At 44.5% G+C, this 17542-nt stretch overlaps 2 protein-coding genes and 1 long non-coding RNA gene across 11 annotated transcripts in view; 2 read left to right on the forward strand and 1 right to left on the reverse strand.

Annotated features, from left to right (window-relative positions):
* The window catches only part of KCNS3 (potassium voltage-gated channel modifier subfamily S member 3), a 466063-nt gene that overhangs the window by 227914 nt on the left and 220607 nt on the right, over window positions 1–17542 (forward strand). For 5 of the 7 annotated variants that reach the window (XR_014561928.1, XR_014561929.1, XM_083730475.1 and 2 more), the window contains exon 1: window positions 6384–6423. The exons of the other annotated variants lie outside the window; for them this stretch is intronic. The gene's annotated coding sequence lies outside the window, so the exon portion shown is untranslated. Of the gene's footprint in view, window positions 1–6383; window positions 6424–17542 lie in introns of those variants that run through there. 7 annotated transcript variants of the gene reach the window in all.
* The window catches only part of LOC310840754, a 190788-nt gene that overhangs the window by 159801 nt on the left and 13445 nt on the right, over window positions 1–17542 (reverse strand). The gene's annotated exons all lie outside the window — the stretch shown is intronic.
* VSNL1 (visinin like 1) overlaps window positions 1–17542 on the forward strand; it is a 107482-nt gene that overhangs the window by 39356 nt on the left and 50584 nt on the right. Inside the window, exon 2 of the mRNA XM_083730890.1 lies at window positions 11060–11226. Within this exon, the coding sequence (XP_083587016.1) occupies window positions 11065–11226 (162 nt within the window). The 5' untranslated portion in view covers window positions 11060–11064. The remainder of the gene's footprint in view (window positions 1–11059; window positions 11227–17542) is intronic.

Raw genomic sequence — 17542 nt, forward strand, 5'->3', positions numbered from 1 at the left:
GTCCTTTGTCAACAACATATTGTTGCTGGTTTTTTGTGTTGAATGTATGCTCTATGGTAATTTATGGACCTAATTGATATCTAAAGCCATTTTGCACATAACAAATAGGAGCCTACACACCAAAACACTGTTGCTGTACGTAGGTTTTATTTTATTTGTTTTACATCTTATATTTTGTACATCCAGTTTTTTTCCTTTAGTTTTTTTGGGCAAGAGAGTGGGACCCTAAAGTATATCTTGTTTAGCTTATATGTAAATCCAGCACTGCTTGGACCCAGGCTGAACGAAAGCATCAGCCCCTGTAGGATATAAGCAGTTGGCTTTTCTCTCAGAGGTTGTGTGAATCAGCCTCTTTAGTGAGAGGACGGTGTGGGTGGAAAGGCAGGAAGTAACAATGCCTTCTATTTACGAGGTGAAGCGACAGGTAAAATGACAGGTGATATTCCCCCATAGAGATCTGACCTTCACTTCTGCTACCTGCCTCTGCCCACTGCTTCCTAGAGAGGAGGGGAAAATATTTTGAAGGGAAGCCCGCAACTGCCGGCAAATTTCCTTACTGAACCCCACTGTTAATTTATTTTTTTAAAAGTGTGGGCAAGGAGTCCCATCACCTGGAATTTTATAAACCCCATGTTTGATCATACTTTCTTTTCCCCACAAATCAGTTGCCCCCCTTCTTTTCTAGTGGTTTGGGGGGGGGGGAGGCATCTCCATAACTAGAATATTAATCTGCCTGTGATTTTCTCTCTCTTCGAGTTATTATAGCTAGTTTTTCTGTATGAATCATATGTTGACTCGCCTAGCTGACTAACCATCCTGACCACTGTTGACGTCTTAAGTCGAAAGCATAAATCCACTCATTTTGTTCTGCCGGTGCATGATTCATTTAAAAATAAATAAAAATAAAGTAATGTTTCCACGGTATTTAATTACAGATTGTCAAAAGGTATTCACAGAGGACATTATTAATCTGATGACTGATGATTAATGAATGGCTTAAAAGGCAGATGTACCTGGGGAGCAATAGCTATAATAACTACTGAAGCTTTGTTTTAACATTTGAAAGGGGTTTTCCGGATGATGGGGGAGTGGATATAAAAAGCTTTAAACTACATTTGTGCCATCTATTTCCATTGCTATCCGCTGCAAATAGACTTCAATCAGTACAAGTAGTACAAGTGACAAGATTAATCTTTTCCCGTATGTTCAAGTTGTATACTTGCAATGGATCTGCCTAGCATCTATATGCAAATTATTGGTTTATTTCTGCAAACAGCCACCAGGATTTTGCAGGGCTACATCTGATCAGGCTTCACTGCCTTGATGCTGGCACAAGAGCAAAATGGAAGTTTTCACACCATCTGTAAACCCAGACCTGTAATTGCTGATGTGCTGGTGGGGCACTGCCACTGCTTGGGCATAAATGTGGCATGCTAGGTACAATAGGAAGGTAAAAAGGTAAAGGACACCTGGATGGATGTCCAATCAAAAGCAACTATGGGGTTGCGGTGCTTATCTCACTTTCAGGCAGAGGGAGCCAGCATTTGTCCACAGTTCATGCGACCAGCATGACTAAACTGCTTCTGGTGCAACAGAACACTGTGACGGAAGTCAGAGCGCACGGAAACGCCATTTACCTTCCTGCAACAGTGGTACCTATTTATCTACTTGCGCTGGTGTGCTTTCAAACTGCTAGGTTGGGAGAAGCTGGGACAGAGCAACGGGATCTCACCCCATCACAGGGATTCAAACTGCCGACCTTCAGATCAGCATGCTCAAGAGGCTCAGTGGTTTAGATCACAGCACCACCTGCATCCCAGCTTAGGAAGAGGAGGCATGGGCACCACATTACTTGAAGATGGCGCCCACAGGGCCAAATGACACATTTTATACTAAATGTGCAGCTAGGTCTATTTTTTCCTTTGCTTAACTCAGGCATAGGCAACCTTCGGCCCTCCAGATGTTTTGGCCTACAACTCCCATGATCCCTAGCTAACAGGGCCAGTGGTCAGGGATGGTGGGAGTTGTAGTCCAAAACATCTAGAGGGCTGAAGGTTGCCTATGCCTGGCTTAACTACAGGAGTTGGGGAATGTCAGGGGCTGGAGAGAGGAGGAGGGGTGGAGACCGCCTCCCCATTCTGACCCTTCCAGGGGGGAGGAAGAGGAAGGCAGTATAGATTTACAACAGGGGTTTGCGGGAGGTCACAGCTCAGAGGCAGATGAAGGGAAAATTTGGGAAATCATGGGGGGGGGGAGGAGCAGACAGAGCCGGAGCAACAGCTGGCTGACACGTTGTCACTAGAAAGCATTGGCGAAGTGGCAGGTTTTATATTAAATAGGAGAAAAACTAAAATTATCACTAAAAACATGGATCAATCAATGATGGAAGTACTACAACAACAGATAGGAATTGAAATTGTGAAAAAGGTTAAATATCTGGGAATATGGTTAACTCCGAAGAACATTGAGTTATTTCAAAACAATTATGTCCCGGTGTGGAATGAAATTAAGAAAGATCTGGAGGTATGGGGAAGGTTGAAACTATCCTTTTGGGGTAGAATTTCAATGATTAAGATGTTGGTGCTACCTAAGATGTTATTCTTATTTCAGATGATTCCAATATTAAAAGGTGTAACGATTTTTAAGGATTGGCAAAGAATATTTTCAAGATATATCTGGCAGGGCAAAAAGCCGAGAATTAAATATAAATTATTAACAGATGCAAAAGAAAGAGGAGGCTTTGCCCTGCCAGACTTGAAGTTATACTATGAGGCATCATGTCTTTGCTGGTTAAAAGAATGGATAAAACTTAAGAGTACAAAATTATTGGACCTAGAAGGATTTGATAACAGATTTGGGTGGCACGCGTAGAAAAGGTTATAAATCGTTTGAGAATCATATTTTCCGGAAATCGCTGATTGAAGTATGGGACAGATATAAAAACATTCTAGAAATGGGGGTACCACATTGGTTATCCCCATTAGAAGCCATGGGAGTTAAGAAAATTAATATGAGGAGTGATTGGATCACTTATGGAGACTTGGTGGTGAAAGAAGGAGGAAAATGGAGATTGAAACCATATGAGCAAGTAAAAGAATATGTATATGATTGGCTGCACTATCATCAGATAAGTGATATCTTTAAAAAAGAGGTGAAAGAAAAAGGGTATAAAGAAAAAGACTCGAAATTTCAAACAGAAATTGTTAACAATGATTGTAAGATACTTTCAAAAATGTATAAAATTTTACTGGAATGGCACACGATGGATGAGGAAGTCAAAGAGGTAATGATTTATTGAGCCAGAGATGTAGGATATAACATAGATTTGGAAGATTGGCAAAAAATATGGAACGAAAATTTAAAGTTTACAGCATGCATTACGTTAAAAGAAAATGTGATGAAAATGGTTTATAGATGGTATATGACACCAGTTAAATTGGCAAAAATGTACAAAACTAGTAACAAATGTTGGAAATGCAAGGAGAAAGAGGGCACATTCATTCATATGTGGTGGGAGTGTAAGAAAGTGAAGGGGTTCTGGGAAATGATATATAATGAGTTAAAGAAAATGCTGAAATATAGCTTTGCAAAGAAACCAGAAGCCTTCCTACTGGGAATAACCAAAAATCAAATAAATAAGAGAGACTGTAAGCTTTTTCAGTACGCAATAACAGCGGCGAGAGTACTGTTGGCCCAAAAATGGAAACAAGAAGAATTACCGACTTTGGAAGATCGGAGAACAAAATTAATAGACTATGCAGAACTGGACAAATTAACTGGGAAAATCAGACTTCAAAGAGACCACAAGTTTTTAGAGGACTGGGGAAAATTTAGAGAATATTTGAAAACTGTATGTGAGGAACACACAACGCTAGTGTGCTTTAAAGAAGCTTTGTGGAAAAAATAAGGAATATTGCATGAATGTAAAGGAGTATAAAATATTTTATTGATAGGCGATACTATAATTAAGGAATGCGAGGATAGAAAATTAATTATGGATGATTGTCAGAGGAGTTGAGGGAAGTTCAATAAGATAAAATACGGGATGTGTTATGTGGTATGAACAGAGATGTTATAGAAAATTCAATAAAAAAATTATATATATAAAAAAGAAAGCATTCCAGACTCTCCATCTCCCAGAACCTGGCGAGCCTTAAAAGTAGGAGAGCAAAGAGCTCAAAGACAGAGGGCACATAGCAGCACACGTAGAGGAGGTGGTGATGATGACGAATGAGGAAGTGGGAGAGATGGCGGGTGGAGATTCACTTGGGGCAACGCCATTAACCAGGAGGCTGGGTTCTATAGTCTCTCTGTAAAGTTTGGAATGGGACGCAGGTGGCGCTGTGGGTTAAAGCCTCAGCACCTAGGACTTGCCAATCGAAAGGTCGGTGTTTCGAATCCCTGTGGCGGGGTGCGCTCCCGCTGCTCGGTCCCAGCGCCTGCCAACCTAGCAGTTCGAAAGCACCTCCGGGTGCAAGTAGATAAATAGGGACCGCTTACCGGCGGGAAGGTAAACGGCGTTTCCATGTGCGGCTCTGGCTCGCCAGAGCAGCGATGTCACGCTGGCCACGTGACCCGGAAGTGTCTCCGGACAGCGCTGGCCCCTGGCCTCTTAAGTGAGATGGGCGCACAACCCCAGAGTCTGTCAAGACTGGCCCGTACGGGCAGGGGTACCTTTACCTTTACCTTTTAAAGTTTGGAATAAAGAAACATTTCCTTATCTTTATACTTGCCTAGGCTACCAGCCAGGAGACAATGATAGCTTCCTGACAGGGAGTAATGATTTTCCCTGGATCTTCAGTGCATGAAGAGGTTCATCCAGCCTTCCCCAAGCATGATCCGGACAAAGATCACCCCTTCCTGCCTTGCGCACAAGGTTGTGAGGATCAGACAAATGGGTCTGTTAAATGTTTTGAGTCCTATTGTTGCCGCAGATGTTGTGCAACTGGGTTTTACCCTGTGGAAAGGCGAACTGGGAAGCAAGGAGGGGAGTGTTTTCGCTGGGAAGCGCTGGCTACCTCTTTCTTGCATGGAAGTTATGAGAGCACTTGAGCGGTAAAGATGGCAAGCCACTCTTTGCCCTTCCTGCTGCAGCTAAGGGTTGTGTGTGGCTCAGATTGCCTGCTACTGTTAGACTTTTTTAACTGCACAGGGGTGTCATGGGCCAAGAGTCAGCTGAGCAGCAGCCTGAAGGAGCAGAAGTGACTCCACCTGCTGCTGATCAGCCTTCTTGCTCCTGATGAGAACCAGCTGGCTCCAGCTTTCTTTAGCAGGTGTTTCCAGACTCAGTCAGCTGCTGGAAACAACATTCGTCGTTCCTGGCCAGACCTTGCTGTTGCTTGCTTTTCGTGACCATGGGCTCTTGGCTTTCTTGACCCCCCCTGACCATCTGACTGAACTGAGATACTCCTGACCTTAGGAGTGGACTGAACCTTGTCTTCGGACTCTGCCCTCAGGCAAGTACCCCTGGCCTCTCACCTGCCACTCAGCTCTGCTGTCACTGAGCAGAACGGGACAACAATAAGGGGACAGCTTAGAAGTAAATCATGGAATCGCAGAGTTGGAAGGGATCCTCAGGGTCATCTATTCCAAACCCTGCAGTGCAGGACTCTCAACTAAAACGTCCATGACTGATGGCCATCCAACCTCTACTTACAAACCTCCAATGAAGGTGGGTCCATCTCCTTCTGAGGAAGACCATTCCACTGTCGGACAGCTTTTCCTGTCATAAAGTTCTTCCTGTGGTTGTGTTGGTATCTCCTTTCTTGTAAGTTGAATCCATTGGTTTGGGTCCTCCCCTCCAGAGCTTGCTCCATCTTCCATGTGACAGCTTTTTTTTTTTTTAGTTGAATTATCTTAATAGAATCAAAAGGTAAAAACAAAAATGTGTACTCTCAGGTGTACTTTTATCTTGTACACACAAAGATGGAAACCAAATTCTTAAGAGCACAAGGGTGTCGGCGCAATGTTTGGCAGTAGTCTTTCTATCATTCCACATATTTTACTATGGATATTATATTTCTTGCCATATTTATACCATTATTATTATTTATTGAATTTATATACCGCCACATACCTGGAGGTCTCAGGGCCATTCACAGAAAAGATCAACATAAAAACGACAAAATATATAATCGGAATATAAACAACAAGCCAATAACCCCCCTTCCCGCCAAAAGAGCCACCGTCAGGGAGCATTATCAGCACAGAATGCTGATGCTGCTGAGAAAGTCTACTTACATCTCCATCCACTTTCTCTCTCACTCGCTGAATGATCAAGCCAAAAGAGATCGCTATGGCTCTAGAGGACCAAGGAGCCAGCAGAGGGAGGTGTCACAATGAAGGGCGTGTCACAAGGACCTCCGCAACCTAGCAACCACCAGCACTCAACTGACACTACTAAGTTTCCTTATATGGCTTTTAATCCATGTTCAGCCCCAACACATTTTAAAAGGGCATCGGATGTCAATCAGATCGACGAAAGGCCTGGTTAAAAAGGAACATTTTTGCCTGGCGCCTAAAGGTGTATAATGAAGGTGCCAGGCAAATTTCCCTGGGGAGAGCATCCCACAGACGGGGAGCCACTGCAGAGAAGGCCCGTTCTCATGTTGCCTCTGGACCGTTCAAGGAGGAGGCACATGAAGGAGGGCTTCAGAAGATGATCTCAGGGTCCGGGTAGGTTCACATGGAAAGAGGCCGTCCTAGAGGTATTGCAGTCCTAAGCCGTTGAAATACTATAAATACTATAATGCTATAAATACTATATTGTATTATCATAGTAGTCCGTCCTGTATTTTAGTCCCTTCTAAGGATCACCATAGCAATGCTGTCTGGAAAACAATTTGTATTGACATAAACAAATCACTTCCCAGTGTCATGTCAGCATTATTAGCCCACCTCGCCAGGGATGCGGGTGGTGCTGTGATCTAAACCACTGAGCCTCTTGGGCTTGGTGATCCAAAGGTCGGTGGTTCGAATCCGCGTGACGGGGTGAGCTCCCATCGCTCTGTCCCAGCTCCTGCCAACCTAGCAGTTCAAAAACATATCAGCGCAAGTAGATAAATAGGTACCGCTGTGGCGGGAAGGTAAATGGCATTTCCGTGCGCTCCGGCTTCCGTCACGGTGCTCCGTTGTGCCAGAAGCGGTTTAGTCATGCTGACCACATGACCTGGAAAGCTGTCTATGGACAAACACTTAAAAGCGAGATGAGTGCCGCAACCTCATAGTTGCCTTTGACTGGACCTAACCGTCCAGGGGTCCTTTACCTTGACCTTTTACATATTAGCCCACCTTGAATGCTCTTTCTGGTGTAAACACCCAATCTGTGCCATGCCATATCCAGGCGAACGCCACCAGAGGAAACTAGTTTGTCACAAAAAAATACTGTGCCTAAATGCTGCACGCTGGTACACGGTTTATATTTTTGCTTTAGGTGCGTCTCCGTACCGGTGCTGCTCAGGATGCTGAAAGCCTGACACGTCTGTAACTCCTCTTTAAATGTCATGAATGTTGCTTTCTCACCAGAATATTCCTGCTTAGAGTGCCAGCCAAAAAGCTATGGAGATGCAGGTTAATTCTGTGTCCAGGGCAGCTGTCTACCAGCTCCATCTGGTATGCGGCTAAGACCCTACCTGCCTGCACTCTCTCTCGCCAGAGTAGTACATGCCCTGGTGAACTCTTGTCATGTAATTGATCTTGACGAATTAAGTAACTGAATACAGAAGAAATCTCATCTGTTTAAAGCCTTGGTTTTTGAGCAGCTGAGGCATTGAACAAACTGAAAACTGCTGGATGAGTTTTCTGTAGTGGCACCAGCCATCAGCAACCTCCATACAATCCAAAAGGCATAAACTGTGATGTGTTTTCAACACCCATTAAAAATATACTGGTTTGTCCAGGCATTCCTTTACTGTTTATCTGTTTGTATTCAGGTTGCTCTGCTTCGTATTTTGTTTTAATATTCTGATTCTGCCTTTTTGTCGATAGTGGGTTTTTTCATTTACTTTACATTCTAGACGTGCGATTTTACGGTTTTCATTCTGTCTGTGTCAGTCTATAACAGGGATTCCCAAACTTGGGTCTCCAGCTGCTATTGTACTACAATTCCCACCATCCCTGACCACTGATCCTGCAAGCTGGGGATAATGGGAATTGTAGTCCATCTGGAGACCCAAGTTTGGGAAACTTTGGTGTATAAGTTGATTAAATTAACTAATTGCTTCTTGTTGATGAGAAAGAAGGAAACAGTAGATTTATTTCCATTTAATAATCTCGTGGGTGTGTTACTTTGTATTTTGTGGTGCAGACGTTCTCTAAATATATACTAAAGTTCTTTATATCCCCTATGAATAGCATAACCTTGCAAGGAGTTCCTGATGATAGCTTTGGTTGGAGCGCCGTGTAAGATTTCTGTTGCTTTCTCCGGTTGGGAGCCTGTTAACGCTCAATCTTCGTGGAACATTCTGGCAACTGTTCTATTCAGCCATTTTATTTTATTTTATTTTGCGGGCGAGATTTTGCTCCGTCAGCATGAGGGCGAGGATGAAGTTTTACATTAATCTCCCCTCCTACTGTGAACCAAGAATTATATATGAAAGAGTGAAACATGTGACAGGGATTTGACAGCTTTGTGCTGCTTCTCTCTGCTTTTCCTGCTGACATGACTAAGACGAAAGGCAGTGTCAAAAGAAGCCGGAGAAGAAAGGAACAATGCAGAGGTTTGTCAGGAGTTGCAGTTATTACCAGGGCGCAGCAGGGGGATTTGTTAAAACTTACTCATGAAAAATAACACGGAAATTGGCCTATTATCGCCCTGCACAGGATTCTGCACATATCTGGCCCATTTCCTCTCTGTTTATGTTGCAAAACGCAGGGTCAACTGGTTGGGTAGTTCCATCCAGTTACAATGCAGGCAGTTTTTTTGTGGCTGGGTCTCTATGACTAATATAGGGTGGTTAACCTCTCAGATTCACAACTAGAAAAGATGGTGCCAGAAACATTACAAAACAATGCAGGTTGGTTTATCTCCGCTGCTATGATCCGCACCTTTAAGCAGATGTGCTCAGCTGGGATGTTCAATTTGGCTTAGAAAATTGGTGTAAGACAAAGCCAATTCTGAGCTCGGGAGGAGGTGGTGTTGCGGGCTTCCAGCCCCGCGCGATCAGGGGAATCCTCGGGCTGCATCATCCCCTGGCCAGCCAATCAGCTGGCTCAGGGGGTGTGGCTTGCCTCATTTAAGGCAAGCACGGCCCGGGATCTCCCTCTTTGGCCTCTCAGCTTCTTAGGTTTCCCACCCGCCCGCCCTTCAAGGTTCCCCTTCTGACCTTGCTATGGACCGTGGTTGGTCGCCGTTAAGGGACCTGGTAGGGATTTTTTCCACTTGGCAAATTGGCACCGGCCATTTGTTTTTTTTCCCGCCTACCTCGTAGCAAATCGTCGCAACTTCTTTGGTTTTGGCGGTTAGGCATTGGTAGGGGTATTGTTATGTAGATGTGTTGGGGGGGAGGAGCTCCATCACCTCCCCCAAATATTGAAGGGTAGTCCGGTAAAGGATTCTGGGGGGCATGGCCTCGTCCGAAGCCTATGGAGGTCAGGGCCTAAAGCGAGCCCCGGAGCGGTGACCCCGGGGGAGTCCCTAGTTGATGTGCATCAGCACAGCTCCCCCTTCTGGTGATAACCCTTCCCAGTCAGTCTTCAAGCAAACAGGCTGAAGCCAGATAGTCAGATAGGACTAATGCCTAAGCCAATACTGCTCTTTACATGTAACCAATAGAGTTGTGGCCAATTTTAGCCCATTAACCTAAAATAATTGTGTCACGTGTCGTTATTCCTACTGGTGGGAGGCGGGAATTCACCACACAACAGGTCCATGCAATGTCAACAGAGCGGGGCTCTTAAGTTCCAAAGCCTAACTCTATTGAAGCCAATTCCAAGATTCCCGTTAGTTGGAATGATGTTGGATTGAACTCCTCCTTTGTTTTGTTAGCAGGTTTGGGGCTGAAGCTAAACACACTGCCCTAATATAAATGAGGACGTCGCTCATTGGTAGGGCTGCCACCCGTCCCGATTTTCTTGGACACATCTGGGAAATGGGCAGCATTTTGGCATCTGGCAAAGCTTTGGGAGATGTTGGGATCCGTTTTGTGGCAAACTAGATAATCCACGAATTACCGTTTTCTTACTCTTGTTAATTAGATCTACAGCCAAAAGCCCTTGATTTACACTTGATAGCTGTTCAGAAATGTTGTGCGTAGTTTGGATTGTAATTAACAATGTAGTTTTGCTAATAAAAGAAGTAGCTTTTGGGAAGAAGATGAAGGCTGAAGGGGTATAATTAGGATAAAGGATTATTTCAGAATTCTCTGTATCAAGTAGAACAAGGCAGATAATAGCTCAGTTTTACTGAACGAACAAATACAAGGGAATGAGTCCAGAAGATTACAGCTCCCTCCCCCTTTTTAGGATTTTTAAGGAAGGCTCATATATGAAAAACTACTGTAAACTAGCACTGACATTTCAAGAGATTCTTGGCTTATATACATACATAGAAGTCTAGTTGAAGGTGCCAGGTCATTTGGAATGGGACAAGCTGGAGGAAGTACCTGCCTCATTAATATGATTGTTTTGATGGAGGAGTTGAAGGCACTTTGGTATTATATATTATAACTAAACATTTGCAACTGTTCAAGGCAAACGATGTGTGCAGTCAGAATCAGATAGTAGCACAACGGTATCTCTGACTACCGTGCACACCAACTGGCTGCAAAAGTGACAGGAAAGTGTTGGTGCCAGGATCTCGCCCACTCTGCTGATTTTTCTCAGCATGGTGCAGATTTCCTTTCCCAAGGAGTGGGAGGCATTTGTATGCCTGCCCATCACCACATGTGGAGATAAAAACAACCGTGGGATTGATTCCAAAGGTAGCTTGCAGAAAAGGTATTCCAATTCCGCTCAGTTGTACTGAACTCCAAAACAATGCCGATGACTTAATGTGAACCATCTTGGGCAGCCCTTGGGATGGAGAACTGATCTTTTTTGCTTTCTCTTTTGCCTTTTGCAGGCATAATGGGGAAACAGAATAGCAAACTGGCTCCTGAAGTAATGGAGGATCTGGTGAAAAGCACAGAGTTTAATGAGCATGAACTCAAACAGTGGTACAAAGGGTTTCTAAAGGATTGCCCTAGTGGGAGACTGAACCTCGAGGAGTTCCAACAGCTTTATGTAAAGGTAAGTTGGTTTTTTTCTTTCTTCCTTTCTTTCTGCATGGCGACTCTAAATGTGACACTGCAAGGTGTGACTGAATACCTTGCCGATCATAAGGTCGGCGGTTCAAATCCCTGCAACGGGGTGAGCTTCTGTTCCTCTGTCCCAGCTCCTGCCAACCTAGCAGTTCGAAAGCAACTGCAAGTAGATAAAGAGGTACTGCTGTTGCGGGAAGGTAAACGGTGTTTCCGTGTGCTCTGGTTTCCATCACGGTGTCTCATTGCACCAGAAGCAGTTTACTCATGCTGGCCACATGACCCAGAAAACTGTCTGTGGATAAATGCCGGCTCCCTCAGCCTGAAAGCAAGATGAGCGCCGCAACCCCATAGTCACCTTTGACTGGATTTAACCATCCAGGGGTCCGTTACCTTTTTTCCCTTTTCTTTTAAAGTAACTGTTTTCTAGCCCCGGAAGGAGCGTGGCGAGCATTCATGCACTGCAGCTGACACACTAATGTGTTGCGATACACAGTTTGGAAAGCTCTGCCCTAGCAACATTTGGTTTTCCGGAAGGGAATTGTTTTCCTGTGGTTCTACTGTCTTAGGCCCTTTTTCTTCCAAGAGTTAACACGGTGATCTCCTCAGCCCATGTGCCCAGCTGACATTAGCACTTCTTCAAGAGCACCTTGGACATCATTCGTGATGAGTGACAGAAGTTGGCATCTGCACGCGCCGAGCCGTTTTGTGACCTTTGTGTGTTGGATTTCAATTTCTTTAGCAGCTGTGCCACTCAAGTGCACAACAACTTGTGTTGTGCCCTTTGCTTTTTTAAGTGGTGACAAGACACACAACACATCTTCCCCCACTTTGGGAACGCTTTGTTGCCTCCCTAGCCCTCAAGTTTGTTCACTCTCCTGCCATTATGGAAATGCACATGTCCCCTAATTTTATTTTTTAAAGTGGGAAGCACAAACCTATCAATTCTCTACATTGAGGCTATCACCTGTTAAAAATTGTTTGAGCTATGATATCCTGCCGTTGTATTGAGGCTCACATGCATATAGCGCTAGGTGGAAAATCCAGGTTTTATAATTATCTGTTTCAGTGTTTCCCAAACTTGGGTCTGCAGCTGTTTTTGGACTCCAATTCCCATCATCTCTGACCACTGGTCTTGCTAGCTAGGGATGATGGCAGTTGTAGTCCAAAAACAGCTAGAGGCCCAAGTGTGGGAAACACTGAAATAGAGAACCCTTAGACCTGTGGCTATCTCAGTGTTTTGGGGGCCTCAATTTCCCATAAGCCCCAAGCGGCATGACCCAGTCATGGTAGCAAACTCCCCAGAGTTAGTCTGTTGCATCAGATACAAAGAGCTTTGTGGCATCTTAAAGACAAAGCGACTTGTTGAAAAATGAACTGTTGATGTCGGCCCTAACTGGCAAAATCTTACGTGGTAATAAAATGGGTTCATCTTCTTTATGGTTATAATTATTTGCATATAGTTATTTATAACATAACAAAGAATAATAACAAATGAGACATAAAATAAAAGCAGATACTGTTTAGTTCTGTCCGTCTTTAGGTTGCCAGCGGACTCTTTGTAGCTTTGCCGCAACAGATTTAACACTGACCATCACAGAAGACCGATAAGACTATTTGGTTACACTTAATTGTAACCAAAGATCTCAGTTGGAGTTGTGACATTTGACTGCAGTGTGGAAGAAAACCTGAGGAAATGCTAGGAGCAAAGTTGAAGTTAGACTAGAGTTTTGCAGTGAAGTGCGTTATGATAGGGCAATCAAGGATAGCTTGGCTGAAATAAGGTTCCCGAGGAGAATCTAAATAAGATTAGCCTCAGAAAGCTACTGTACTCCAGAGAGGGTGGTAATATTGCAGCTTATGGAGAACCATGTTCCTGAATTTTTTGGTAGGCCCCTGAAGACCACAAAGAAGAGACCAAGCTTAGCTGCCAATCTTACGACTTCTAACCATTTCCCCCTGACTGCTTTGAGAACTGGAAATGAGAGCTATGATAAACACTTAGTTCTGTATCATGGATTAGAGATATAGTCGGGACTGTTTTTCTGAGATTCAAGATAACATTTGATAGACGGTCAGCAATTAATGCTTGCAAACATCTCAGGGGGAAGTTGCTGGAACTCTGTCTGAACTTATCTTTAGACACTTGCTTAAACATTTCATAAACTCTATTTAATGTTAACAACTACTCATGGGCGTATATGTAGGATCTGACCTTTCTACACATGCATCTTATCACTTGTTGTGTTTTCTCTTCAAATATTCCTGAAGTTGCACTCCATAGAGCTTCGTATATGAATCTTTATTCCAATCCACTCTTTTTAACAGTTTGCTGAAGGCCACTCAGTGACCTCGTGGGCTTCTTTTTCACATTGTTTGATAGCAATCCATGTCCTTGCATTTTCCTGCCCTGCTTTTTTTTAATGGCATAGACTAAACCAGACCAACAAGGATTTTGTCTGTCTTCAAAATATTTCCGTAATGCATAATTCCAACCACTTGTCCCCCTCCTCAAATGCCAAGTTGGAAGTGTGGGATGTGCAGAATCCCTTGTAAGCTTCTTTTAAAAAATACTTATCTACCCACTGGCTAATTGACAGGGTTTCAAATGAATAGTTTTTAAATAAATAAATCACACATTAAGTTTATGGCCTTTGTGCAAGTTGCCCTTTCAGTAGGTAATAGGAACACAGAAGAGGACTGGAGCTCCAGACCAAGAATAGACCTACCATATTTTTCGCACTATGAGACGCACCAGACCACAAGACGCACCTAGTTTTTGGAGGAGGAAAACAAGAAAAAAAATATTCTCAATCTCAGAAGCCAGAACAGCAAGAGGGATCGCTGCGCAGCGAAAGCAGCAATCCCTCTTGCTGTTCTGGCTTATGGGATAGCTGCGCAGCCTGCATTCGCCCCATAAGACGCACACACATTTCCCCTTACTTTTTAGGAGGGAAAATGTGAGTCTTATAGAGCAAAAAATACGGTATGTCCCTCCCAGATGTGTCCATTATCCCTGATCATGTGTGGATCTACAGTTATAAATAAGTCAGAAATTAAATTGTTATAACAAAAGAAATAAACTCTATGGAAAAGCACTCAAAAAATTTTTTTGCTCTCTGGTGCCATCTGGTGTTGCATGTTTATAACGCATTCAAAACACTGTTTCTTGACGAATGTAGCTGAGTACCACGAATGGCTGATGGGGCTGAGTTACAACAACATCTAGACAGTTTCAGGTTCCCCATCCCTGCTCTAGACAGTGGCCCTAAAACTCAACTCCCATCTTACTTTATGGCAAGATCAGTAGCAGCTGGTGAGATGACATGGGTATGGATTTTTGTTCCTCCAACATACTGGGCTGCTGATGCTTAATGAGAGGGGGAGTGGATGAGGTGCAGGCAGCTCTAGCTGCCGGTCCAATGGTCCAACACCCAGCTCTTCTCCCTCTTGGTAGACGCCAGTGCCCCATTATGTTGGGAAGCTGGGAGAGCATCAATGCCCATTACTAGGCAAGATACATCTCCCACTGAGTCACATAGCTGTCTCTTCCCATATTGGGATGCGGGTGGCGCTGTGGTCTAAACCACTGAGCCTCTTGGGCTTGCCGTTCAGATGGTCGGCGGTTTGAATCCCTGCAACGGGATGAGCTCCCGTTGCTCTGTCCTAGCTCCTGCCAACCTAGCAGTTTGAAAGCACGCCAATGCAAGTAGATAAATAGATACCTTTGCAGTGGGAAAGTAAATGGCATTTCCGTGCGCTCTGATTTCCGTCACGGTGTTTTGTTGCTCCAGAAGCGGTTTAGCCATGCTGGCCACATAACCCAGAAAGCTGTCTGTGGACAAATGCCAGTTCCCTCGGCTTGAAAGCAAGATGAGTGCTGCAACCTCCTAGTCACCCTTGACTGGCCTTAACTGTCCAGGGCTCCTTTACCTTTACCTCTGCCCACAATTGTGTACATGGTATGCATGAGTATGATGCACTTACTCATCCAATATGAAACTGGAGAGATAAAGGGGAAGGAGCATTGAAGGCATTCTCCCCAGAATACGTGCTTTCATAATAAAAATTCTGCCAGTTTTGTAAAGGGATAAGTTAAGCTGACAGATAGCACCCACGATCACACTGTGACCTTCATATCAAGTGGGGATTTTCTGGGTTTCCTTTGGAAAGACAGCACATCTGGAAAAACAACAACAAGCAGTCCTTCCAAACTAAAGTCACAGAGTGAAGATTGTGCTTTCCTGTTCAACTCAACACAACTTAAATGTGCCTCACAGTGGTTCGGTTACACCCAAAAGGAACACAAAGTTAATCAAGCCGTGAGCCTTTTCACTCTGAATCTCTGAAAGTGCTGTTATGTAGCGAAAAAAGGTAATCTGAGTTCTTACAACCCAGCAATTTTTCATAAAGGATGCATTGTCGGCAATGCAACATTTTGCATTGCCTTTCCTCAGCTTCCTGTAACGCTTCTGTTGTCACTATGAATACACCTCCTCCAGACTTGCACTATGAAAAGAGGGTGTTGCGCCAAACACTCCCTTGCATAGTAGGCAGCAAGCGTTGCTTGTGACCTCGCGACTCTTACGGGAGCCAGGAATGTGTTGCGCCTCCTGCCACGCTTGCTAAAATGATTCATATTTAGGCCCAAATCTTCCCGTGGGGCAAGAACCGGGGGCAGGCCCTCCAGAATCTCATATCTTCATTTCCTAACAGTTCAGATTTTTTGTATGGCTTAGGGGTGTTCGCAAAGGGGGGGGGGCAGAATATTCGGAGTCAGTGATACTTCCTCATGTACCAAGTACAACAACAATAACAACTTCTTCTTCTTCTTCTTCTTCTTCTTCTTCTTCTTCTTCTTCTTCTTCTTCTTCTTCCCATGCCCATCTGACTGGGTTTCCCCAGCCACACTGGGCAGCTCCCAACAGAATATGAAAAAAACACGATAAAACAACAAACATTAAAAACTTCCCTAAACAGAGTTGCCTTCGGATGTCTTCTAAAAGTCAGGTAGTTGTTTATTCTCTTGGCATCTGATGGGAGGGCATTCCACATGGAGGGCGAGACTACTGAGAAGGTCCTCTGGCTGGTTCCCTGTATCTTCACTTCTTGCAGTGAGGGAACCACCAGAAGGCCCTTGGAGCTGAATGATGGGGGTGGAGACGCTCCTTCAGGTATCCAGTACCAAGGCCGTTTAGGGCTTTAAAGGTCAGCACCAACACTTTGAATTGTGCTTGGAAATGTACTGAGACCCTTGTACTGATCAGAAGGTCAGCAGTTTGAATCCCTGCAATGGGGTGAGCTCCCGTTGCTCCTCACGTACCATAATGAATGGGCCTTGAGCTTGTTTGGAGGTTCTAGCAGGGGAGTGCAGCTATTGTATACCCTTGACCGAAGAACGGTACACTCCTATCTGGGATGGTCGTCCTCTTCCACTGAGCGGTGAGGGAGGAAGGGAACACCTGCTTAGCCAGCCAGATCAGCCGAATCAACCCTGGCGATTAATGGGGTGACAGATGTCGCAGCCAGATCACCCTCACATCACGTCAGGGAACGTAAGCTGGGATTAGACTGTCGTGAGACAGGTTAGTTTTGCCCTACTGATGATGTGTTGTTGTGATCGTAATCCTGCTCAGTCTGAGAGGAACCACAGGTTCAGACCTTTGGTGTATGTGCTTGGCTGAGGAGCCAATGGGGCGAAGCTACCATCTGTGGGATTATGACTGAACACCTCTAAGTCAGAATCCCCCCTAAACGTGACAATACATAATGAATGGGTCAGAATTTTGCAGAGTTCACCAAATGTTCACGGTCACCGGCTGCTTTTCACATGTCATCAGTTTCACACATTACAATGGAGCTGTCTTTTTTCATTCCTCTGGAGTCGTCCCATCCACCCAGCAAGGTCTGTTCAGATTCAGTGTGCCGCTGAATGCCAGTTGATGGGAGCAATATTAAGAGAGGACTGCGGCCTCAGGCTCCTACACAACTTGTGGGATTCCCAGAGGTGCTAAGTTGGCCCCAGGCTGTAAAGGTTTCACAAGGTTGACCTAGAGTGTGCTTCAATAAAGAGGGCCCACCCCCCTAATATTCTTAAGAGGGTCTTCTATTCTCCAGTCTCCATAGAGTAGCCGGAGGTAGGGAGGCAGAAAAAGGTTCCCCTTACCTTCCACTCTACAGTTTTAATCTGAAATCTTATGCGCAGTACTGTGCCCAGAGCTCAGAAACTGCTCATGCTAATGAAATTCCCTGTCGCAAAATGCATCTAGAACAATGGGAGTTTCGAACACTGTGATGGCTTCCAA

Source organism: Podarcis gaigeae (assembly GCF_964106915.1).
Source record: "Podarcis gaigeae genome assembly, chromosome: 3".
NCBI lineage: Eukaryota > Metazoa > Chordata > Lepidosauria > Squamata > Lacertidae > Podarcis > Podarcis gaigeae.